The sequence below is a fragment of the Myxine glutinosa genome, chromosome 4, assembly GCF_964187855.1.
Source record: "Myxine glutinosa chromosome 4, kmMyxGlut1.1, whole genome shotgun sequence".
NCBI lineage: Eukaryota > Metazoa > Chordata > Myxini > Myxiniformes > Myxinidae > Myxine > Myxine glutinosa.
In genome coordinates, this window is record NC_136264.1 from 31892632 (window position 1) to 31918800 (window position 26169).

The 26169-nt window shown below is 47.8% G+C and overlaps 1 protein-coding gene across 2 annotated transcripts in view; it reads right to left on the minus strand.

Annotated features, from left to right (window-relative positions):
- LOC137424575 (guanine nucleotide-binding protein G(I)/G(S)/G(T) subunit beta-1) overlaps positions 1-26169 on the minus strand; it is a 93205-nt gene that overhangs the window by 28333 nt on the left and 38703 nt on the right. For both annotated transcript variants that reach the window (XM_068112163.2, XM_068112164.2), the window contains exons 2-4: positions 14700-14797; positions 9652-9690; positions 341-447 (exon numbers count right to left, since the gene is read on the minus strand). In XM_068112163.2, coding sequence (XP_067968264.1) covers positions 341-447; positions 9652-9690; positions 14700-14756 — 203 coding nt within the window. In that variant the 5' untranslated portion in view covers positions 14757-14797. The remainder of the gene's footprint in view (positions 1-340; positions 448-9651; positions 9691-14699; positions 14798-26169) is intronic.

Below are 26169 nucleotides of genomic sequence, written 5' to 3' on the forward strand. Positions count from 1 at the left end.
ACAGCATTGAAATACCTTCAACATTGAAAACAAAATGCCTTCGGCCACTTTCGGGGGCAGAGGCATAAAATGGGACAAAGATATACCGCTACAGATGAGCAACAGCATTGAAATACCTTCAACATTGAAAACAAAATGCCTTCGGCCACTTTCGGGGGCAGAGGCATAAAATGGGACAAAGATATACCACTACAGATGAGCAACAGCATTGAAACCTAGCTGCTCTAAAATTCTCACAGTGAAATGCCGTTCCCTTCCCATCGACACCATTGACCAATCAACAATTTTTTAGACTTCAATCGAGGACCACAAAAATGCAGTGCAAGATTTCAGGTCTAACCTCGAGTCCGTTCCCCAATGCATGGCGTATATCTTGGCCAAGTGTCCTCTCAAAGTACGTCGGGTCCGCATTTGTATCCGGCCCACAGAGTCAAGGTTAGAGGTGACCTGTTACAAAAAGGGGGTGGCGGGACAGATGTTCCATGTCACTTCCCCAAGACCTGCAAAAGTCACTTCTGCAATAATGATTTAACCACCCACAAGTTAAGAAATTACCATGTTGGGGAAGAAATAAAATTAAATAATCAGGCATCAAAAGACTAACTTATAACATTCCTTCTTTCCAAAATTAACATGTTGCAATAATTTTTTTTGTCATTTGAGAAAAGTTATACCGACACAAACTGCCTTTGACAAACCACAGTCACAAAAAAAGAGGAGTACAAATAGAAGAGCAAAGCTATGAGTCAAAATTTTTAGTCACGGGACCAGGTGTTGCGATTTCCCACAGGAAGCTAAGAAGGTTCAATATTCTTTCAGTTGTTTTTAATACTTGTTATTGTGATTTTTTGTCATGTGATGTGCATTGGGTATCACTTAAGGTTGCAGTTGTATTTTTAACAGATTAGCGGGTAATTGCATTAGTTTTTATTTTGGAAGCGGCCGAATAAGGCATACTTGTTTGTCGCTCTTGGTCATGCAGTTAGGTCAGTTGGAGATATGGGTAGGAAAAGGGACAACAGGAAGCGAGGTAATCTTGTAATACAAAAAAGGGTGTGCGCGCGTGCCTGTCCGCCCCTGCGTGTCTGTCTGTCTGCGTGTCTGTCTGTCTGCGTGTCTGTCTGTCTGCGTGTCTGTCTGTCTGCGTGTCTGTCTGTCTGCGTGTCTGTCTGTCTGCGTGTCTGTCTGTCTGCGTGTCTGTCTGTCTGCGTGTCTGTCTGTCTGCGTGTCTGTCTGTCTGCGTGTCTGTCTGTCTGCGTGTCTGTCTGTCTGCGTGTCTGTCTGTCTGCGTGTCTGTCTGTCTGCGTGTCTGTCTGTCTGCGTGTCTGTCTGTCTGCGTGTCTGTCTGTCTGCGTGTCTGTCTGTCTGCGTGTCTGTCTGTCTGCGTGTCTGTCTGTCTGCGTGTCTGTCTGTCTGCGTGTCTGTCTGTCTGCGTGTCTGTCTGTCTGCGTGTCTGTCTGTCTGCGTGTCTGTCTGTCTGCGTGTCTGTCTGTCTGCGTGTCTGTCTGTCTGCGTGTCTGTCTGTCTGCGTGTCTGTCTGTCTGCGTGTCTGTCTGTCTGCGTGTCTGTCTGTCTGCGTGTCTGTCTGTCTGCGTGTCTGTCTGTCTGCCTGCCTCTGCATGTGCGCGCGTGTCTGCCTGCCTCTGCATGTGCGCGCGTGTCTGCCTGCCTCTGCATGTGCGCGCGTGTCTGCCTGCCTCTGCATGTGCGCGCGTGTCTGCCTGCCTCTGCATGTGCGCGCGTGTCTGCCTGCCTCTGCATGTGCGCGCGTGTCTGCCTGCCTCTGCATGTGCGCGCGTGTCTGCCTGCCTCTGCATGTGCGCGCGTGTCTGCCTGCCTCTGCATGTGCGCGCGTGTCTGCCTGCCTCTGCATGTGCGCGCGTGTCTGCCTGCCTCTGCATGTGCGCGCGTGTCTGCCTGCCTCTGCATGTGCGCGCGTGTCTGCCTGCCTCTGCATGTGCGCGCGTGTCTGCCTGCCTCTGCATGTGCGCGCGTGTCTGCCTGCCTCTGCATGTGCGCGCGTGTCTGCCTGCCTCTGCATGTGCGCGCGTGTCTGCCTGCCTCTGCATGTGCGCGCGTGTCTGCCTGCCTCTGCATGTGCGCGCGTGTCTGCCTGCCTCTGCATGTGCGCGCGTGTCTGCCTGCCTCTGCATGTGCGCGCGTGTCTGCCTGCCTCTGCATGTGCGCGCGTGTCTGCCTGCCTCTGCATGTGCGCGCGTGTCTGCCTGCCTCTGCATGTGCGCGCGTGTCTGCCTGCCTCTGCATGTGCGCGCGTGTCTGCCTGCCTCTGCATGTGCGCGCGTGTCTGCCTGCCTCTGCATGTGCGCGCGTGTCTGCCTGCCTCTGCATGTGCGCGCGTGTCTGCCTGCCTCTGCATGTGCGCGCGTGTCTGCCTGCCTCTGCATGTGCGCGCGTGTCTGCCTGCCTCTGCATGTGCGCGCGTGTCTGCCTGCCTCTGCATGTGCGCGCGTGTCTGCCTGCCTCTGCATGTGCGCGCGTGTCTGCCTGCCTCTGCATGTGCGCGCGTGTCTGCCTGCCTCTGCATGTGCGCGCGTGTCTGCCTGCCTCTGCATGTGCGCGCGTGTCTGCCTGCCTCTGCATGTGCGCGCGTGTCTGCCTGCCTCTGCATGTGCGCGCGTGTCTGCCTGCCTCTGCATGTGCGCGCGTGTCTGCCTGCCTCTGCATGTGCGCGCGTGTCTGCCTGCCTCTGCATGTGCGCGCGTGTCTGCCTGCCTCTGCATGTGCGCGCGTGTCTGCCTGCCTCTGCATGTGCGCGCGTGTCTGCCTGCCTCTGCATGTGCGCGCGTGTCTGCCTGCCTCTGCATGTGCGCGCGTGTCTGCCTGCCTCTGCATGTGCGCGCGTGTCTGCCTGCCTCTGCATGTGCGCGCGTGTCTGCCTGCCTCTGCATGTGCGCGCGTGTCTGCCTGCCTCTGCATGTGCGCGCGTGTCTGCCTGCCTCTGCATGTGCGCGCGTGTCTGCCTGCCTCTGCATGTGCGCGCGTGTCTGCCTGCCTCTGCATGTGCGCGCGTGTCTGCCTGCCTCTGCATGTGCGCGCGTGTCTGCCTGCCTCTGCATGTGCGCGCGTGTCTGCCTGCCTCTGCATGTGCGCGCGTGTCTGCCTGCCTCTGCATGTGCGCGCGTGTCTGCCTGCCTCTGCATGTGCGCGCGTGTCTGCCTGCCTCTGCATGTGCGCGCGTGTCTGCCTGCCTCTGCATGTGCGCGCGTGTCTGCCTGCCTCTGCATGTGCGCGCGTGTCTGCCTGCCTCTGCATGTGCGCGCGTGTCTGCCTGCCTCTGCATGTGCGCGCGTGTCTGCCTGCCTCTGCATGTGCGCGCGTGTCTGCCTGCCTCTGCATGTGCGCGCGTGTCTGCCTGCCTCTGCATGTGCGCGCGTGTCTGCCTGCCTCTGCATGTGCGCGCGTGTCTGCCTGCCTCTGCATGTGCGCGCGTGTCTGCCTGCCTCTGCATGTGCGCGCGTGTCTGCCTGCCTCTGCATGTGCGCGCGTGTCTGCCTGCCTCTGCATGTGCGCGCGTGTCTGCCTGCCTCTGCATGTGCGCGCGTGTCTGCCTGCCTCTGCATGTGCGCGCGTGTCTGCCTGCCTCTGCATGTGCGCGCGTGTCTGCCTGCCTCTGCATGTGCGCGCGTGTCTGCCTGCCTCTGCATGTGCGCGCGTGTCTGCCTGCCTCTGCATGTGCGCGCGTGTCTGCCTGCCTCTGCATGTGCGCGCGTGTCTGCCTGCCTCTGCATGTGCGCGCGTGTCTGCCTGCCTCTGCATGTGCGCGCGTGTCTGCCTGCCTCTGCATGTGCGCGCGTGTCTGCCTGCCTCTGCATGTGCGCGCGTGTCTGCCTGCCTCTGCATGTGCGCGCGTGTCTGCCTGCCTCTGCATGTGCGCGCGCGTCTGCCTGCCTCTGCATGTGCGCGCGCGTCTGCCTGCCTCTGCATGTGCGCGCGCGTCTGCCTGCCTCTGCATGTGCGCGCGCGTCTGCCTGCCTCTGCATGTGCGCGCGCGTCTGCCTGCCTCTGCATGTGCGCGCGCGTCTGCCTGCCTCTGCATGTGCGCGCGCGTCTGCCTGCCTCTGCATGTGCGCGCGCGTCTGCCTGCCTCTGCATGTGCGCGCGCGTCTGCCTGCCTCTGCATGTGCGCGCGCGTCTGCCTGCCTCTGCATGTGCGCGCGCGTCTGCCTGCCTCTGCATGTGCGCGCGTGTCTGCCTGCCTCTGCATGTGCGCGCGTGTCTGCCTGCCTCTGCATGTGCGCGCGTGTCTGCCTGCCTCTGCATGTGCGCGCGTGTCTGCCTGCCTCTGCATGTGCGCGCGTGTCTGCCTGCCTCTGCATGTGCGCGCGTGTCTGCCTGCCTCTGCATGTGCGCGCGTGTCTGCCTGCCTCTGCATGTGCGCGCGTGTCTGCCTGCCTCTGCATGTGCGCGCGTGTCTGCCTGCCTCTGCATGTGCGCGCGTGTCTGCCTGCCTCTGCATGTGCGCGCGTGTCTGCCTGCCTCTGCATGTGCGCGCGTGTCTGCCTGCCTCTGCATGTGCGCGCGTGTCTGCCTGCCTCTGCATGTGCGCGCGTGTCTGCCTGCCTCTGCATGTGCGCGCGTGTCTGCCTGCCTCTGCATGTGCGCGCGTGTCTGCCTGCCTCTGCATGTGCGCGCGTGTCTGCCTGCCTCTGCATGTGCGCGCGTGTCTGCCTGCCTCTGCATGTGCGCGCGTGTCTGCCTGCCTCTGCGCGCGCGTGTCTGCCTGCCTCTGCGCGCGCGTGTCTGCCTGCCTCTGCGCGCGCGTGTCTGCCTGCCTCTGCGTGCGCGTGTCTGCCTGCCTCTGCGTGCGCGTGTCTGCCTGCCTCTGCGTGCGCGTGTCTGCCTGCCTCTGCGTGCGCGTGTCTGCCTGCCTCTGCGTGCGCGTGTCTGCCTGCCTCTGCGTGCGCGTGTCTGCCTGCCTCTGCGTGCGCGTGTCTGCCTGCCTCTGCGTGCGCGTGTCTGCCTGCCTCTGCGTGCGCGTGTCTGTCTGCCTCTGCGTGCGCGTGCCTGTCTGCCTCTGCGTGCGCGTGCCTGTCTGCCTCTGCGTGCGCGTGCCTGTCTGCCTCTGCGTGCGCGTGGCTGTCTGCCTCTGCGTGCGCGTGCCTGTCTGCCTCTGCGTGCGCGTGCCTGTCTGCCTCTGCGTGCGCGTGCCTGTCTGCCTCTGCGTGCGCGTGCCTGTCTGCCTCTGCGTGCGCGTGCCTGTCTGCCTCTGCGTGCGCGTGCCTGTCTGCCTCTGCGTGCGCGTGCCTGTCTGCCTCTGCGTGCGCGTGCCTGTCTGCCTCTGCGTGCGCGTGCCTGTCTGCCTCTGCGTGCGCGTGCCTGTCTGCCTCTGCGTGCGCGTGCCTGTCTGCCTCTGCGTGCGCGTGCCTGTCTGCCTCTGCGTGCGCGTGCCTGTCTGCCTCTGCGTGCGCGTGCCTGTCTGCCTCTGCGTGCGCGTGCCTGTCTGCCTCTGCGTGCGCGTGCCTGTCTGCCTCTGCGTGCGCGTGCCTGTCTGCCTCTGCGTGCGCGTGCCTGTCTGCCTCTGCGTGCGCGTGTCTGTCTGCCTCTGCGGGCGCGTGTCTGTCTGCCTCTGCGTGCGCGTGTCTGTCTGCCTCTGCGTGCGCGTGTCTGTCTGCCTCTGCGTGCGCGTGTCTGTCTGCCTCTGCGTGCGCGTGTCTGTCTGCCTCTGCGTGCGCGTGTCTGTCTGCCTCTGCGTGCGCGTGTCTGTCTGCCTCTGCGTGCGCGTGTCTGTCTGCCTCTGCGTGCGCGTGTCTGTCTGCCTCTGCGTGCGCGCGTGTGTCTGCCTCTGTGTGCGCGTGTCTGTCTGCCTCTGCGTGCGCGTGTCTGTCTGCCTCTGCGTGCGTGTGTCTGTCTGCCTGTCTGCCTCTGTGTGCGTGTGTCTGTCTGTGTGTCTGTCTGCCACTGTGCGTGTGTGTCTGCCTGTCTGTGTGTGTCTGTCTGCCTGTCTGCGTGTGTCTGTCTGCCTGTCTGCGTGTGTCCGTGTGTCCATCTGCCTCCACACACACCACTCCCACCTGCCTGGGCAATGCCAGGTACTTCAGCTAGTCCAGCATTAAATAATTTATATCCTTGCAGTTTCTTTTTTGGGTGAGTATATAGCTCGACTTCCAGACGGCATTTGTTACGGTACCATATTAGGCTATGAGCCAAGGGGGTTGGTCGGTACCATACAGATGGAGTAAGGCTCATTGTGATTTTTAGCAAGATATATGTCCCTAGATATGAAAAAAAAGTGATAGCAGTGTATCACTCTCGGCCATCTCTGTGTTATCACCCGAAATATTATTATACGCCTGCTCCGCTTCGCCAAAAAATGTGATATTTGCTAAAATTGGAATAAATATATGTTTTTAAGGACCACAGAGTGCCAATAATTTGCATACTGGATGCCAACTAATATAGTAATAGAAAATAGAACATTTATGGGGGTTATTTATCAAAATATTGATATAATGACAAAAAATGTTAAATTTAGTGAAAAAGTGGTCGAAATCGCTTCGAGTTCAGAATTCACATTGTACATTTTTGTCAATATTTCAAAAATGAAAACTCCCAGAGTAACATTTGACCCCTCAAAATCTTCGCAAAGAACCACTGCATTGGAATATATCATTACTTTGTAATATGGTGGTTGTTTGGGGCACATATTTTGGCAAAGTTCAAAATATGTTCAACCATACCCCCTAATTTTGATATTTTGGAACGAAACATAGCTTTTGAACATTTTAGGTTTATTCGTCTACTACTTTTGGTATCTCAGTGTAATTTTTGGTATTAGCTAGTATCCTAAAGTAGGTTTGTAACATCAGCTACATTATATTTCACAATGCATGCAAACTTGCTCCACACTCTAGGTTTATCATGATCTCTCGAACAAATACGCCTTGTTATTATACAGTATTATTACCAATCAATTTTTAGCACAATTGATTTTTTTGTCATTATATCAAAAATTTGATAAATAACCCCCACAAATGTTCTATATTTCTATTACTATATTAGTTGGCATCCAGTATGCAAATTATTGGCACTCTGTGGTCCTTAAAAACATATTTATTCCAATTTTAGCAAATATCACATTTTTTGGCAAAGCGAAGCGGGCGTATAATAATATTTCGGGTGATAACACAGAGATGGCCGAGAGTTATACACTGCTATCACAATTTTTTTTCATATCTAGGGACATATATCTTGCTAAAAATCATAATGAGCCTTACTCCATCTGTATGGTACCGACCGGTCAATTTGGGGGGTCTGGCTCATAGCCTATATAGGTTGACGTTAGCCAAGATGAGGGCTTGTGGAGTGGTTGGTCAGGTAGCCAACTGGATCGGAGACTGCCTTAGTGGTAGGAAGTAATTAAAGTGGCTGAGTGGGAGGATGTAAGATGTAAGTCGAGCTGGGAGGATGCAAGTGGTGAGGTACCACTCAGGGATCATTACAAGGACCATTATTATTTATAATTTACATCGACAATTTAGAAAGTGGGGTTAAGAGTAGGCTTTCCAAATTTGCAGATAACAGAACGCTTGGTGGTAAGGTAGCAAGTAGAGAAGTGTCAGGAAAATATTCAGGAAAGATTCAGGAAATCAGGATCAGATTCAGGAAAATATTGATACTTTAACAGATTGGCAGATGCAGTTTAACCGAAACAAATGAAAGCTGATGGGGAAGGGTAAGAATAATGAAAACAGAGATTGCATCTTGCATCAAAAAACAGAGAAAACAAACAACGGGCTATCTTGGAGAATGTCACATTGGAGAATAATATATGAGGTTATAGATATTCGGAATAAGCAGACAGAGGAAAGTAGAAAAAAATTAAAAAACCACCTTTAGAGGCCATTTTTCCCCGCAAAGCGGGGGTTGGCCTTTTTCGGGAACCGTGGTTGTTGTTGTTTTTCGGTCCCCTTTTTGAAGCAATGTTTTACGGCCGGATGCCCTTCCTGACGCCAACCCTTTTTGCCGCCTTTAACGACAAACAGGGAATTACCAGTGAACTGGTACTCAATTAGCCGACCTCGGAAGGATGACAGGCTGAGTCAACCCCCCTGGTGTTAATTCAGCGATTAGACCGGGATTCGAACCCAGGATCCTAGGATCCTAAGCCGGCACCCTAGCCGCTAGCCCAACACCAGGGTAAAACCAGACAGAGGAAAGTAGGATAAATTATAAATCAAAGGAGGTTATGTTAACACTGCATAGGAATTTAGTGAGGCCTAATCTAGAATAGTGTGTGCAGTTTTGGTCACCACATCTCAGGAAGGACATAGCTGCCAGGACATATAGGGTTCAGTGTAGGGCTACTAGATTGATTCCTGGCCTAAGTAGACTCAACAATGAGGAGCGGCTGAAGGAGACAGAGCTTTATACATTAGAAAGGAGGGGGTTACGAGGGGATACGATAGAGATGTCTAAGATAATGAAGGTAAAGACAAAATAAGTGTGGAATAATTATTCAGCAAAATTGACAGTGATCAGACCAAGGGCCATAGATCAAGTGTAAAGAAGAGGTGAGTTAGGGGAGTAGTAATATGGGGGACTTTCAGTCAGAGTAGTTAATGCAAGAAAAAGTCTCAATTGAAAAGGTAGTTGCAGTAACCTGAGTATGGGTGGGTGAATGTGTATATCTGTGCCGAGTGTGATGTGTGTGAGAGTCTCGTCAAGGGATAGTGTGTGGTCGGTTATATATTTTTAGCACGGGCGCATCTTTTAAGTTACAAACTCCAAACTTGGGGTAAAAATACAACTTTGCGTGGTAGGTAACCTATGTGGCCGCGGCCTCACACGGGGAATGTGGGCGACCGTAAATGATCTATGTAAATGTGTGCCTTGAAATGCGAATTAGGCTTTTCAGCAGCAAAACCACCTTTGCCCAAATTTTCTTCCAATATTTTCCTAATATCCTGTCTAATTTCCTTGTTATTCATTGTTAACACTGAGGAAAAGCATAACAAAACCACACTGCAAGGCAGAAACGACAACTCCGATCATGGGACCAGCTACGTGACGTGGACGGCAAAGTGATGAAGATGGCCAATTAACAGGTTGCACAGGAGGAAGCAAGCAAAACTCCTTCCACAATGGAAGTGACCCTGATACAGAATTAAAAGTTGTATTCAGCGAAAAAAATAAAAAAATATTGTGGACAAATGTATGCCTGTCTGAAAAGAAAGTGAAAAGTAAATACGAATGGTAGAGATTAACCTGGATAGTACATCAGCACGCAAGTGCTTGCCCCATAGGTTATAATGCCCAGTACAGCTGACATTTCGGGCATTAACCCTTCTTCGGAGCTGGTATTTTGAAAGACGGTTTCAAAAAATTCAGAAAAAGTGAAAATAAGGGTCGGAGGGTTGGAAGAAGGGAGAAAATAAGTGCAACTTAAGGGAAATGAGAAGTGAAGTTTAATAGTGGGAAAACCAAAAACTATTTTTCCACGACTAAACACCTCATTAAATAAAATCATAAAGCTGCTGTGCCAAATGGCTGAAACCTGCACAAAGATTAATGCAACCAAGAACACCGCCAGTTACGCGTCAGCACTCGGTTAACCAAAACGGATGTGCATCCGGCTTCTCTGGAGTCTAGATCACAATTCCACTGTGTACACATTCATTTAACAGCACTTACCTGCAGTAAGGTGGCATCTTTGCAGGCTTTCCGAGCATCCTGTAAAAAGATATATTTAAAATAGTAACATGCAGACACCACCAAGTAAAATAATAATAACTAGAATGAGCAATCAAAAATTGCAGATACACCTGAACTTTTGTGTGGTTTTATAGTACTATACGTATTTTATAGACATGCTCGCATTCCAATTGTATTGTACAAACTTTATAGACATACACATTATAATTGTACATACTTTATAGAGGTACATACTTTATTTTGAAAAAAACCCCAAAAACATGTAGGTAGTTGTGTACTACAGGCTACCACCAAGTGACATTTGTAGACGATGTTAGCACATTCTGTGCGGACAACAACAACAACAACAACAACAACACAACATGCATTTTAAAGGCCATTTTCCCTGCTAGAGCGGGGGTTAGCCTTGCGGTCCCCATGACAATCTTCTCCATTTTGCCCTATTTTCTGCATCTCTCCTTGTTAACCCCCTTGCCCGCATTTCTTCTTCCACCATCTTTAGCCAAGTCTTTCTCGGTCTTCCCCGTCTTCGACTTCCTTCTACATTCATTTCCACCACTCTTCTCAACCAGTCACTTTCATCCTTCCTCAACACATGGCCAAACCATCTCAACCTGTTCCTCTTCACAGCATCAATCACAGGCTCTATTCCCATCATCTTTCGCAATTCATCATTTGTCTTCCTCTCTCTCAACGATACTCCGCACATCCGTCGAACCATTCGCATTTCCACCCTTTCCAACCTTTGTTGCTGCTCTACGTTCATTACCCATGTCTCGCTCCCATAAATCATAACACTTCTCACACATGCAGCATACACCTTTCCCTTCAGCTTCAACGACACTCCCCTCATCATCAGCACGCCACTCAATTCCCGAAACTTCTTCCATGCACATCTCACTCGAGCAACCGTTGCCGAGTCTGATCCACCTTCTCCATTCAGCATGTCTCCGAGGTAGCAAAATGTTTTCACACCTTCCAGCTTCACGCCGTCTCCAAGATCCAACTCAACATTTCATCCATCTGCAGCTCCCTCTGTGCACACCTTACATTTGAATGTAGCTGCCACACTGGTTAATGACCCTCTCAGACCACTACATTTTTGATGAACCCACTCAGCGCACATTGTACACTGAATGGAGTTCACTCCGACACCCTTCCTACACACAGCACAGGGCCACTTCCCAGTTCTTTCCACCTCACCACATGCTTTACCACTTGCCATCACCTTCGTCTTTCCGATATTCACCTTCAGACCTTTTGTCTCCATACATTCCTTCCGCGTGTTCATCTTTTCCTTCAGTCCATCCATACTTTTGCAATCAACACCAGATCATCTGCATACAACAACTCCCATGGTAAACCCTCCTTTACGTTCTGAGCCAGCACCTCCATCACAGCTACAAATAGTAGTGGACTTAGTACCGACCCCTGATGCACTCCCACCTTCACCTCAAACTCACCAATGTTCCCGTCCTTCGTCCTTACAGCTATGCGCACTCTTTTGTACATTGCCATCACTACTCTGATCAACCATTCCTCCACTCCTAACTTCCTCAATGCCCATGTCAATACTCTGCGTGGAACCCGATCGAATGCTTTCTCCAGATCAACAAACCCAAGAAACAACTTCTTCCTCTTCTCCATGTACTTCTCCTGCAACTGCCTCACAATGAAAAGCACGTCTGTCGTTCCTCTTCCTGGCATGAAGCCAAACTGCATTTCGTCGATCTTCACTTTCTTCCTTATCCTCCTCTCCAACACCCTTTCCAATACCTTCATTCCATGCTCCAATAACTTTATCGCTCGGTACGAGCCACACTCCAGAGGGTCACCTTTCCCCTTGTATAGAGGGACGAGGGTACTCAGTTCCCAATCCACTGGAATGCGGCCTTCTTTCACCACCAGATTACAGATCTCTGTCATTCTCTTCACACCCCAACTTCCTGCTGCCTTCAACATATCTCCCACAACTCCCGTCGGCCCTACCGCTTTTCTACCCTTCATTGCTTTTATCGCTTCCTCAACTTCCTTCTCAGTTATCTTCTCTGCCGGTCCTAAAACTGGGTTACTCTCTATGTTGCCATCCCATTCATTCTCTGTATTCAACAGCATTCCATATATCTTTTCCATCTTCCTTTAATTCCATCTGGGTCGACAATGATTTGTCCCACTTCATCCTTCAAGCAACTCACCCCCATCACATCACACCTCTCTTTCGCAATCTGCTTTGCAATCCTGAATACTGCTTTCTGACCCTCTTCCGAATCCAAGCGTTCTCCGAACATTTTCCTACATGCCTCCTGCGCCTTTGCTACCTCTTTCTTTGCAGCCTTCCTGGCTGCCTTATAACTTTCATGCTCTGCTGTTTCTGCTCCCGTACCCTTCGCCTTCTGCCACTCCTTGAACTTCTTCCTCTTCTCGTCAATCCTCTTTCCAACTTCATCATCCCACCACCATGTTTCCGAGTGCCTCGGTGGTCCTTTTGTCCATCCACATACCTCACCAACGGCTCCCAACAGACTAGCTTTCATTGACATCCAACCACTTTCAAGCTCAGCCACATCATCCTCGACCCTACTCAGCCTCTCTTTTAATGCCTCCCTTACTGTCACCTCTTTCAACCTCCACACCTTCATTCTCGGTTGGTACTTCACCCGCCGAGCTCTCATCGCACCTTTCACCCTTACGTCGCAGACAACCAAGTGGTGCTGTGAAACAGCCTCCTCCCCCGGGATCACCTTTGTGTCCCGGAGGTGCACCCTATCTCGCCTATGCACCATCAGGTAGTCAACAGTTGTCGTCGACCCACCTGACGTGTATGTAACAAGCTTATTATCCTCTTTCTGGAACTGAGTATTACAAATCAACAAATCAGCTCCATCAGCAAACTCCAAAATCCTTTCACCTTCTCCATTTCTCACACCATATCCGTAACCCCCATGAACTCCGTCAAAACCATCCATACTCCTTCCCACATGTCCATTTAGGTCTCCTCCTACCACAACAACTTCCTCATCTTTCACGTTTTCCATCAGCTTCTCTATCGCACACCAGAACTTGTCCTTCTCTTCATCGCTTCGACAAACCTGCGGAGCATATCCCGAGATGACGTTCACCAAGAGCTTTCCAATCATCATTTTCACCATCATCAACCTATCACTCACTCTAGTCACACTCACCACACTGTCTACAAACTCCTCAGAAAACATGACACCAACACCATTCACGCCCTCCAGGCACCCTTGCCACACAAACTTGTATTTCTGTCCCTGCCGACCCTTCACCATTCTCACACCACTTCCCTTCCATCTCGTCTCTTGCACACAACATATGTCCACTCTTCTTCTGATCAATACTTCCACCACTTCTCCTGATCTCCCTGTCATTGTCCCTACATTCCATGTCCCAAACCTCAGAAACCGATCTCCACTTCGGGCTGTACCCTGCCCACATGCAGTTGTAATTGTCATGGTTCTCTTTTTGAGGCAATGTTTTCATGGCCGGATGCCCTTCCTGACGCCAACCCTCTTAGTCGCCTCTTACGACACGCAGGGATACGGCGTACCTATTCTTATCCAGGGTACACACCGGGATCTGTGCGGACAAACACCGGGACCGGGATCTGTGTGGACAAACAGACAAAAATGCAACAGCCTCTCCTCCAGCGAGTGTAATAAAATAAATACACAAATAAATAATTAATTATTCATGGTCGGTTATAATCTTCCCTTTTATTAAATATTCTTCCATCTCCACTGCAGAAATACTTGGTACCATAATACCCAGGTTTACGCAAGCGATGCGTTCCTGAAAGATGCAACAAATATAGAAACGACAGAAATCAAAGCAAGTTCTCATAATAATTAATAGAATGGGGAGGGGGGGGGGGGGTGAGGGAGGAAGTGGAGGAGGGAGGTGCGTTTCCAAACGTCATCACTTTGCCAATTATACGGCATTTTGCTTTTTACCTACGATACTACCATTCATTTTTGTTAATGGTATTATCTCGTCACGCACCACAGTCGGAGGCAAACGTAATAACCCGGCAATATGAACCGTATGTTCACGAGCATCCATTTGACGAAAAACATCTATGGTAACACTTTTATGCTGCCTCTTGGCCACAGATACATCCTTGTCACTTAAAATACACTTAGGAGGCATGATGCTTCAGGATCACAAAGATATTTCAGGATGAACTTCACAAAACACCACGATATCAGGAAACATAGTTTGCACGCCTAGAAGAGCCAAACTCAGACAACGGACGGTGTAGAGTGTATGGGGAAGTTGCGTTAATGCTCACATCTTCATCAGACATACCCACAACATTACATTCAATTGCTAAAAATACTGCACTAAACACTCGTGTACCGCAGTAAACTAACACAAATTATACAGGGTAAAATAACAGACAGCAAGTAATGTACACTACAAAAGAAACACCAACATACTATAGATATTATATTGTACTCTATCGCACATATATTTATTCATGACACAACGTAGTTTGTAGTTTGTGTACAGGGTAGGTGGAGGTGCAGGTGGAGGTGGAGGTGGAGGTGGAGGCGAAGGCGAAGGCCGATGCGACGGATATGAGAAAGGACTGATTCCGTCAACAGCGCAAGTGTGGTTTGAGGCAACGCAAATCGGTAGCGGTAGTATTTGCAAAACGACGTAAAAAAGGAATAGGTAAACCAGGGTAAAAGGGGGTTAACAAGGGGAGATGTAGAAAATAGGGCAAAATGGAGAATATCGTCATGGGGCCCACAAGGCTAATCCCCGCTCCAGCAGGGAAAATGGCCTTAAAATGGCTGTTGTTGTCGTTTTGTTGTAAACCGGGGTATTACTGTATTAGAAACAAAGCCAAAGGCAAAGAAGGGCGAGTGTGTATGGTACGGTGTGATTGTTAAGTGCACACATTCGCGCGTGCGTGCGGTGACAATATGTAGAGTAAGTAGAGAGATTCCATAGAATCTCTGCCTTTGCATCACTGCCGCAACCCTTTTAATGCAATGTCTTACCCGAATTTGGCTTTTCAGCAGCTCTGCCTCCTGTCGGAGCTGCTCCAACTCACTCATGCTGCTTCCTCAAGCCACACCCTGCTCAGCCTCCCTCACACCTGCATTAGTGCAAACACAAGGGGAAGTGGTAGGTTGTTGTCAAAACAAAAATCACTCCCCACCACCACATGCAAGAAAACTCCAGGTGAAACATGCTGGTTCAGTTAAAATAAAGTTAATATCCTTTTTAGGACCAGTCTTTAGAGACTTTATTGGGTCCACCATGCTGCACTTGTGTTCATTCGAGATAAAACAATTCCACACGTTGTGGGACAATTTCAATGAACATAAACAAGCCTTGGCATACAGCCAGATATAACGTGGGTACTTCCTGTACACTCCTAGCACTCCTAGACCCTTATCAAAACATCTGCAAACAGTTTTTATTCCGATAGTGGGAGAAATACACCATTTCCTGTGCACCATACACACCCCACTAACTCCCCCAGAAGGGACTGTTGTACACATTGTAGGCTTGACCTGGACCTGCCACTTCACAAAGCTCATTTCCACATTTCAACACTTCGGAAGCCAGTTAGTTCATGGCATGACATGCACGGACAATTGCAGAAAAGATTGTGTACAGCTTTTTTGCATCATTTTAGTCAATCCACAAAAGGGTTGGCAGTCCTCTTACTTTTGGACATTTTTGATGGTCAGGATTGGTATTCCCTGGTGCATTTACAACATTCCACACAGGTAAAACATCCCTAATTGAGGTTCTCTCTCCCTCTATCAACCAACTTTGATTCAATGATGGAACTCCTTCAAATTGGAGACGTTGCTGAACAACCAACCTCCAATGGGAAACAATGCACAGCAGTGACATTGCTCTCTGACCTTTTTTGTACCTGTTGATGATATGCACAGATAGATTGCGAGAGCTATTTTTAAAACTAGGAAGGGGTGGGTGGAGGGGAGACAAACCATCCCATGTTCAGTAGAATAGTCTTTTTATGTGTATTTATGAAGCAGTTGAAGGACGTTGGAAAAATTGAAGGAATTTGTCGTTTTTTTTTTGGCCGAGAAATGATATACCTCAGATGCAGAATGTCAGGTGTCCATGGAGATAATGTCCAAAACACATCAATTACCCTGTTAATGGCAATAAAGCCACATAGCAAACAAAAGATAACATAATTGTGCTTCATCTAAAGCATTGGACATTTTTCTGCCATGACCTGGAAAGAACCAATCCCACAAAATCAAGCACCATGTTTCTGATCAGCCTTTAGAAGGAAGAGATATTTACAAACTAATCTTAACAGTGGCTGAAGACCAAAGGCAAATTAAAATAAATGAGCATAACAAGGGAAAATTCCAATATAATTTATTTTTATATATATATATATATATATATATATATATATATATACATATATATATATATATATATATATATATACATATATATATATATATATATATATATATATATATATATATACATATATATATACATATATATATACATACATATATACATACATATATACATACATATATATATACATACATATATATATATATATATATATACATATATATATACATATATATATACATACATATATATATATACATACATATATATATACATATATATATACATACATATATATATACATACATATATATATACATATATATATATATATATACATACATATATATATATATATATACATATATATACATACATATATATATATATATATATATATACATACATATATATATATATATATATATATATATATATATATATATATATATATATATATATATATATATATATATATATATATATAAAACACAGTTTGTGTGTGCGTGTGTGTGTGCGCGTGTGTGTGTGTGTGTGTAATGTTACCGATAGACTCCTAAACGGAGAGGCTCACGTACTTGATATTTGGCACAGACATGGCCATTGAGCCTGGGACGAACATGGCTGAACTAAAAATTTATTTCATAATATGTTTTTACCATATTTTTATCTCAGCGCGAAATATTATGACCGGAATCTGACCGGAAGCAGAGCAGCGCGCTGATTCGCTCAGAGCGATCACGTGATGTTCGTTGCCGCCATTAACTCATTCACTTCGTTCGCACGTATTTCAGAGCGATTGCGTTTTTGCCGGGTACTTCTGCATGATTAGCATTTAGCATGATTTAGCATGTTTCACATAGATTTGTTTTCAGCGAGCAGAAGTACCCGGCATTGTACGAACTAGGGCATGCCCGTACTATATATATATATCTAAAATTATATCCCCCCCCTCTATTTACATGAAATGGTTTGGTCCATTCGCAAAGCCAAAGCGAACGGCTTGCGAGTACGGTGACAATCCCCCCCCCTCTATTTACATGAAATGGTTTGGTCCAAAGCGAACGGCTTGCGGAGTTTGGTAAATAAATCGCCATAGCTCGGTAACTACTTCTCCGATTAATATGAAACCTTGAAAAGGCACATCCTCGGGTCCCCAGCAATATACCTGGCAAGTTTCAAGTATATCGGACCCGTGGTTGTCGAGAAACAGCGGTCACAGACAAACGACACACACACATACACACACACATACACACACACACACAGAGATTACTGGAATTATAGATAGATAATATATCAATAGTGCCGTGTAGGGCGGAGTGATGCCGCTGTGGGCGGGACCGAGCGAGGTCGCTGTGGGCGGGCCCGGGCGAGATCGCTGTGGGCGGGGCCGAGCGAGGCAGCTATGGGCGGGGTCGAGAGCGGTTGCTGTGGGCGGGGCCGAGCGAGGTCTGCATTAGTGCGTTGCCGTTGTCGTTGCCTGGTATAAAAAGATGGTGCTTGATGCTCTCTGTGTCAAGATACGGACTTGATGTCCGTATCTTTACAACAGACATTCCAATGATGATGATGATAAATGTAATACCACCCAAGGAAGGCCCACAACTCAAGAGAGTGGAAAAAAACAATAAAATGAACAAAAATACGGGGAAGGAGAAGCAACCACTCAGAAGAATGACAGAAAATCATTTCCCTTAAATGTACCGTGTTCACCAACTAGCACGACCAGATACAGGACACCAAAATAATTTCCCTTACACATATCGTGTCCACCAACCAGCAAGACCATACCACTTACCTCTGGATCAAACTGTATTGCAAATATTCAAACGGTTTTTACATGCTGCCGTCTCCTAGCAACCAATGAAATTTTTCAAAAATATTGTAGCTTCACTTTTCACGGAGTATGAGCGTTCTATATATTTTCAATTCAGTGCGCCCGACTCGCTCACGTACTTGATTTGTGGCATAGACATGGCCATTGGGCCTTCACGGTGTAATTTGTGCGAGGCTTTTGTCCGAGTGAGCTTGAGTCGAGAGGGCGAATGTACGGGTTGGGAATGTACGGGTCTCCCTTCCCCCGCCCGGCAACGCCGGTACTGGAGGGCATCCTTCACCCTCCCCATACCCTCCCCCCTCTCCTCTCCCCCCCCCCACCCCTCCCCCTCTCCCCCCCTCCTCCCATCCCTCACCCTCTTCTCCCCTCCCTCCCCTCCCCCCCCCTCCCCTCCCCCCCCCCGCCCGGCAATGCCAGGTACTTCTGCTAGATATATATATATACAGTGGAACCTTGACTTACGAGTTTAATTCGTTCCGTGACCGAGCTCGTAACTCAAATTGCTCGTATCTCAAATCAAATTTCCCCATTGAAATGCATTGAAATGCTATTAATCCGTTCCAGCCCGCCAAAAACCACACCAATTTTTTTTAAAATATACAGTATATATAAAAATATCTCGCGCTTTATATTTCACCTGTATGCAGCATACAAGTTGGCAGGATGGCCTGGACTGGAGGTACGCACACTTGACTCTAAAGTCTAAACTGTCCAGCCTGGGTTTGAATCCCGACCCAGCTATAACCTGTCATGGGTGAATCACAGGCAGGGTGATTCATCAATGTGTGTACCGCTAAACTGGGCGCCCCGTTTGCGTCCCATTAGTTGTTGGATGTTAAGGATCTCACCGTGTTTTCCACAAAGAGAAGGCGAGCTATCGCCGGCATTCTGAACAAGTTGTGGCCTGGCATGCTCTTCTCCTCTGCCGTTATATACGTCCTCCTCGACACCTCGCTCATGTTTTTCGACGATTGCGTGTTTTATATCGAAGCACATCATCCTCTTCTTCTTCTCAGCACTGCACTTGCCACTCACTTTCTTAGGCCCCATGGTTAAAACTAAGAAATTTTCCGAAATAACCAAAATGCGAAAAAAAAAATGCAGCGCTATACGACAGAGATACGTACTGTACGTGCACGGCAAGATAACCACGTGACCAGAACCCACCTGGCGGCGTGAACTCGAAATAACCAAAATGCGAAAAAAAAAATGCAGCGCTATACGACAGAGATACGTACTGTACGTGCACGGCAAGATAACCACGTGACCAGAACCCACCTGGCGGCGTGAACTCGAAATAACCAAAATGCGAAAAAAAAAATGCAGCGCTATACGACAGAGATACGTACTGTACGTGCACGGCAAGATAACCACGTGACCAGAACCCACCTGGCGGCGTGAACTCGAAATAACCAAAATGCGAAAAAAAAAATGCAGCGCAATACGACAGAGATACGTACTGTACGTGCACGGCAAGATAACCACGTGACCAGAACCCACCTGGCGGCGTGAACTCGAAATAACCAAAATGCGAAAAAAAAAATGCAGCGCTATACGACAGAGATACGTACTGTACGTGCACGGCAAGATAACCACGTGACCAGAACCCACCTGGCGGCGTGAACTCGAAATAACCAAAATGCGAAAAAAAAAAATGCAGCGCTATACGACAGAGATACGTACTGTACGTGCACGGCAAGATAACCACGTGACCGGGTGGCGAAAGCTCGTAACTCGGATCTCGGCTCGCATCTCAAAGCAATAAACCGCCCGAGCGACGGCTCGTATCTCGAAAAACTCGTAAGTTGGGGCACTCGTAAGTCAAGGTTCCACTGTATATATATATATATATATATATATATATATATATATATAATCATATATATATATATATATATATATATATATATATATATATATAATCATATATATATATAATCATATATATATAATCATATATATATATATATATATATATATATATATATATATATATATATATATATATATATATATATATAATCATATATATATATATAATCATATATATATATATATATATATATATATATATATATAATCATATATATAATCATATATATATATATATATATATATATATAATCATATATATAATCATATATATATATATATATATATATATACATATATATATATATAGGTGAGCTTGAGTCTGACACGGCTAGGATGTTGTTTGCCGAGCGAAAGTGACCACTGCCCCCGAACAGTTACCCCGACTAACCCGATTCCTGAACGTTGGCCGAATCGCGCCACAGATATTCAATGGGGAAAAGACTAAAGCAAAGGATGTGAAGAAGAAGAAGACCAAAGCAAAAAGGTTGGAAATGCTACTAAATTTATTCCTACTATTTACACAATCGAAAGAAACCAAGGAAGAAGGAAGGATAAGAAAATAAAATACAGAAGAAATCAGAGACAGTGAAAATCGCTAGCTTATCGAAACAAGCTTAATTAACCCAGGGACAAGACACACAGAACAAACTCACGTACACGAATGGGGAAATTGCAGGCAGGAATGACAGGAGGTGGGTGGCTGGAGGGGGAGGAAGGCACGGAGCTGGCTGGAGCTTGATCCCGCCTGGGACGTCGGGCTGGACCTCGACGGCCGCCGATGCCACCGATCCTGTCGTGTGCGCGGGGTAACGGGTCGGAGCTGCTTGGTGGAGCCAACGCCGCTGGTGGGGGGTCTGGCATGACGGGTTCTCTCTCCCTCTCTCACAAACTCCAGGACTCTTTCTCTCTTTGCTTCGCTTCGCCCCTTCTCTCCTCTCTCTTTCTTAGTCCAACCCAGTCCAACAACTTCCTCTCTTGCTTTCGCGCGCGCTCTATATAGCGCCTCAGGCGATCAAGCCGCTGGTGTCCAGGACACGCCCATCGGTCAGCTCGCCTTGGCCCTGATTGGTCGGCATGGCCCTCTGGCTCCGCCCTTGACGATGGGCGGGCACGCCCAGGAGTCGGCAGCTCCTCTCTCTTTCTTCTCCAAGCCGACCTCGTGGCGAATGGAGTCGCGGAGGGAACAGTTGGCAATTGTTGGAAGGGGAATGTGAATGAAAGGGGATCTACTCTTATTTCACTTGGTGCAATGGAGTATTTCAATTAATGGAAGACACAGCCTTACACTAATACACATAATAAGGATATAACTATTGAACAGGGATATATGGTGTCCGTGTATGCTTTATGGAATGAACTACGGGAACGCCCTTTGACCTTTATACACAGACTGGAGGCAGGAGAGTCCAGAATACAGCAATAAAAAACACAATAAAAAACACAATCCTCATATCCACAACAATATATATATATACAGTCATCCCTCGCTATATCGCGGTTCACTTTTCGCGGCTTCGGTACATCGCGGGTTTTTCTCACTAGTATATGTAAAATTATATCGCGGATTTTTCGCTATATCGCGGGATTTTGCGGTATAAATGTATTTTTATATACTATTATTTTAAATATTTTTGTGGTAAAATAAGCATTTTCTAGCCTAAAAAATTAAAAAACGTAAAAAAATAAGAAAAATACAGTATTTAAAACATATTACAAGAAATAAAATACTGTACATAGTGTACAGTAGAAGAGTAGACAGAGACAAAGAGTCGTGCGTATGGAAAACGCAGATGCGGCAGCTTCCACTTGCGCTAGTTACCCACGTAATGGGTAACTGTAATGCTCTTTCTGGCTGTGCAGTACATTCATCATCATCATCACCATCATCATCATCACCATCATCGTCATCACCATCATCGTCATCAGTACTGCACAGCTAATTCATCATCAGTACTGCACAGCTAATTCATCATCATCCTCATCACGCAAGTTGTAGTATTGAAGAGCCGGGGCTCTTGCTTGATACGGACGAAATGACGGGCAAGACACAAACTCGTCCGAGAAGATATTTATTCTCAAAACCAACTCGGGAACACTGAAAAGCCCGTTTATCGGGCTGAATTATAAAGCACAACCAGAAACCGAAAGCCACGCCTCTCAAGCGTGGCGTGCTTGGTGGTCACGTGATCAACAGGTGTAGCTGATTATACCCGCACGCGCGGCACGCTTTGGCGGTCACGTGACCAGCCACTCTGGCGCTGGGGATCCCCGCCGGTGACGTCACCGGCTGGAGCAAGGAGATTCTAATGCTGGTCTTGCTTGGGGAACCCATGGGTCGCTACAGTATCTTCAATGGTGAGTACCCATTAGAATTTTATATGTTGTTAAAATTACGTATGTTTAAGAGTGTAAAAAGTGTTTGAGAGTATAGGGAGTGTTTATAAGAGTATGGGAAAGGTTAATAAGAGTGTGGGGAGGGTCATAAAGCTTTAAAATATATATAAATAATAAAATTAAAATATGGTCGCTACTTCGTGGATTTTCGTCTATCGCGGGGGGTTCTGGAACGTAACCCCCGCGATAAATGAGGGATCACTGTATGTGTGTGTGTGTATATATATATATGTATATATATATATATATATATATATATATATATATATATATATATATATATATATATATATATATATATATATATATATATATATATATATATATATATATATATATATATATATATATATATATATATATATATATATATATATATATTGTTACGGATTCGGGGGGACGGCTCTCCCGTTAGCAAGGGGTGATTAGCCCCTTGTCCTGTTAAGCTGGCCGTCTCCCCGGTCCTGGTACTTGTAACGCTCTCCCGCGGGATGGAACGGATCAGGGTTATGGGTCCAGGGTTTATCCCGAATACCTTTATCCGTCCCTCCGCAGACCAGGGAGACAAGTACCGCTCGAACCCCGGTTTTAGATGGACTAGTTGCAGAGCGGTTTTAGCAACCCGAAATTCGAGCCATTAACAGTACTAAATCCGATCCTAAACGTTGGCCAAATCGTGCCACAGGTATTCAATGAAGGAAATCACTAAAGCGACCGAATGTGAAGAAGAGAAGAAGAAGAAGTAGGAAGAACAAATATGATTTATTGCGAACTATTAACAAGACCAAAAATAACCAAGGAGAATGGGAAGGATAAGAAAATAACTGAACAGAAAGGAGCAAGGAGACACAGTGCAATATTATTAGCTTATCTATGAAGTCTTACTTATAACCCCAAGACAACATGAAAGACGGACAAACGGGCACACTTACACGGGGGAAATGGCCGATTGGATTGAATGCCAGCAGGACGGGGCATGGTCCAGGGAGACCGCTTCGAGAATGTGTCAGGGCCGGTGGCGTGATGCTGGTTTTTCTCGCGTCGATTCCGCAGTCAGCAGGGCCCAAGACGACACGAGGCGGCGCAAGTTCCAGCGCAAGGGGGCAGCACGTTGAGGCAGTCCGCGCACGTAACCATTCGTGTCCGCTTCTGTCCTATAAAAAACCCCGTGCTTGCCCTTTTATGACGTGCTTTTGGGATCAACCCGCGTGCGTTGGATCTGCCCCTCGGTGAGCTCGCCTCGGCCTTGATTGGTGTGAGGGCTCACCGATCCCGCCCCTCTTGATGAGGCGTTGGCAAAGCCACGCCTTGTTCCTCGCGCTTGGCTGACTCCTTCCCCCCCTCCCCCCCCCCCCCCCCGATGACGAGGTGGAGACACGCCTTTCTCCTCCAAGATTACCTCGCCGTAATGGCGGCAATTGCAGACAAACCGCCAAATTCAGTTGGCAATGGCAGCTTTGGGATATGAAAGGGGATCTATCTTATTTAATTGACGCAACGCAATGAACTAGTGGACCACAGAGCCTTATACTAACATGTATTAAGGACATAACTACGAGGGGAACTTAAGATTTGCTCCGTGTATGCGATGAATTAACTAAGGGTGACCTCTGATCTTTATACTAGAGTTACAGCATTCAAAAGGGGAAAATTTACACCAAATTACACACACGATTCCCATATCCCCAACAATATATATATACATATATTGTTACGGATTCGTAACTTCCGCCTTTGTTATTATATACTTGTAGGATTTTTAGTTTCAGGTAATATTGTTGTTAAGATTTTAGTGTGAAATGGAGATGAATTTAGTAAAAGGTAAAAATAAATGTTTGTGAAGGAAAAAGGAAGACGCGGCCAAGAAACCAGAAGAGGAGAGAGAGGAGAGATGGGCTGGAAGAGGAGACTGCTACGAGAGAGATACAGCCGTAAGTCACATCAAGACTGCGAGCGGACTTTTTTGATATTAGTCGCGAATGAGTTGAGGCGTCCTGCAAAAGGGTTTGCCTGCGACATCGTCCTATATTGCAATCGCAATTGGTTTTATTACCTGCGTCTCAGGTTTTATTACCAAGCATGAGCTATTGTTGGAGGGAAAGCAAGAGCCTCAATTACAGGCCGATTTGCCATTTTGCCCTCGAAGAGGCCATCCGCTTGGTGCATCGTGTTTGGTCGTTGGGATTCCCATATCAACATCATCCTGTTTATTGCCGTTGGTTCCCATATCGGCTCAATTCCCATATCGACCTCTCACCTCGTAACTCCTTGTCCGCCGCAGTGCCGATACCTGCCTGTTCTCGTCGTTCTGCACGACTTCAACCTTCAACCAGCGTTGGGATTTGTGCACGGACTTTGGGCAATGTTACCTTCCACTCACGTTTGGCGTATCGTGGGTTTATTGCCTTGAGAGCATTGGGAAATGATGGAACCATCATATGTATTGTTCATTTGATGAAAGTGAGATTTTCGTTGTACTTTTTTTAAAGAGTGTTATTATTGTGTATGTGAGAGTTCTTAATACAATTCCTTGTTTTGTTCTGCAATTACATTGGTGTTGTTTTACCATGGTTTATTAGAACACTCAAAATAACAAATCTTTCTGCCACGTTCTCTCTCGAGACTCTGAGGGGCACCGTAACCGGAGTTTGGGGAGGTAACACGCAACAATATATATATTTTGTTATATATATTGTTGCGGATCTCCGACGTCGGCTCTCCCCTTATCAAGAGGGGGGTTAATCCCCTTGTCCTTTTATCTGCCCGACGCGATCCGAAGTTATCACGTTCCTTCCGGTCGGTGGTAAATCGGGTTGTTGGTCGAGTTTTAGTCCTATTACCTAAGTACTACCACCGACCGTGAAGCAAGGGAATAACTCCCGCCCGAATCACGGATATTGATGGAATATTGCCGAGCGGATAGCAATCCGCGATCCGAGCTAACAATGGCTAACCCGATTATAGCGGTTGGGATCGTGCCACGTTCACCCAATGGAGAAAAGACTAGGGCGATCGGATTAAGGAGAAACCAGGAAGAACACGGTGATTTATTCACAATTTGTACAAGAAGAGGAAAACGAAAGAATGTACAAGAAAGAAAGAGGAAGGAAAAGTACACAGGGCAGCCTTAGACAGTCTTAACTTATTCCCTTGGACTCGGGCCCGATCGCTCTCAGATTCGGTCTCAGACTTCAGATTCACGCGGGGATGCAGATGGGAGGGTGGAAGGTCCGGCGATGGTGTTCAGGCTACGGTCCGGCTCCGGTCCTCAACCCGTACCAGGCGATGAAGGTGGGCGGCAGACAGCTCTCCGCGTAGCATAAGCGCGTAGCGGACAATTATCGTGACGGGGGAAGGTTGGTATACTGGCAGTTATACGTAGCGCTTTTCGCACACGTCCTCCCAAAGCAGCCACCTCAATCAAAGCTCATAACGCGGGTTCTTTAGCGTGCTCTCCAACGAGTCCTTTATGAATGTCAACTTTCCCCCAGCGAGTCCTTCTCATAAGTCCTCAATAAGCCAACCTTCCAAGTCCTCTTTAATGCGAGCGAGCTCAGGCAGTCCTCTCTGCACAGTCCTTCTCTTGGTAAAGCGCATCTACTCTCGAGTCCTCCGATAAAGCGCATCAGTCCTCTTTAAGGGCTTTGCGTGCGCGATTTTATAAACCAAGCCAGCGAACGCTCTCGAAGCCCAAACCACGCCTGTCAGGCGATCTCACTCCAGCCCTGGTTGGCTGGTTATGGCTTACCGGCCCCGCCTTGATGGCTGGGTGACGTGGCCGCACCTCCATCCTAGCGCTCCGCCCCCTTTTTCCGGGCTTCACCTCGTGGCTTTTGGCTGGGTTGAGCGAGCCCAAGGGCAGCGAAGGCTGCTGGCAAAGGAGCGTAAAAATTGGGAGGGCCGATGGGGCACAGACTGGAGATCGCTTAATGGCATCGCTTGGAGGGAGGCTGCCAAAATGAATGAAAGGGGCCAACTCTTATTTGTTTAATGCAACG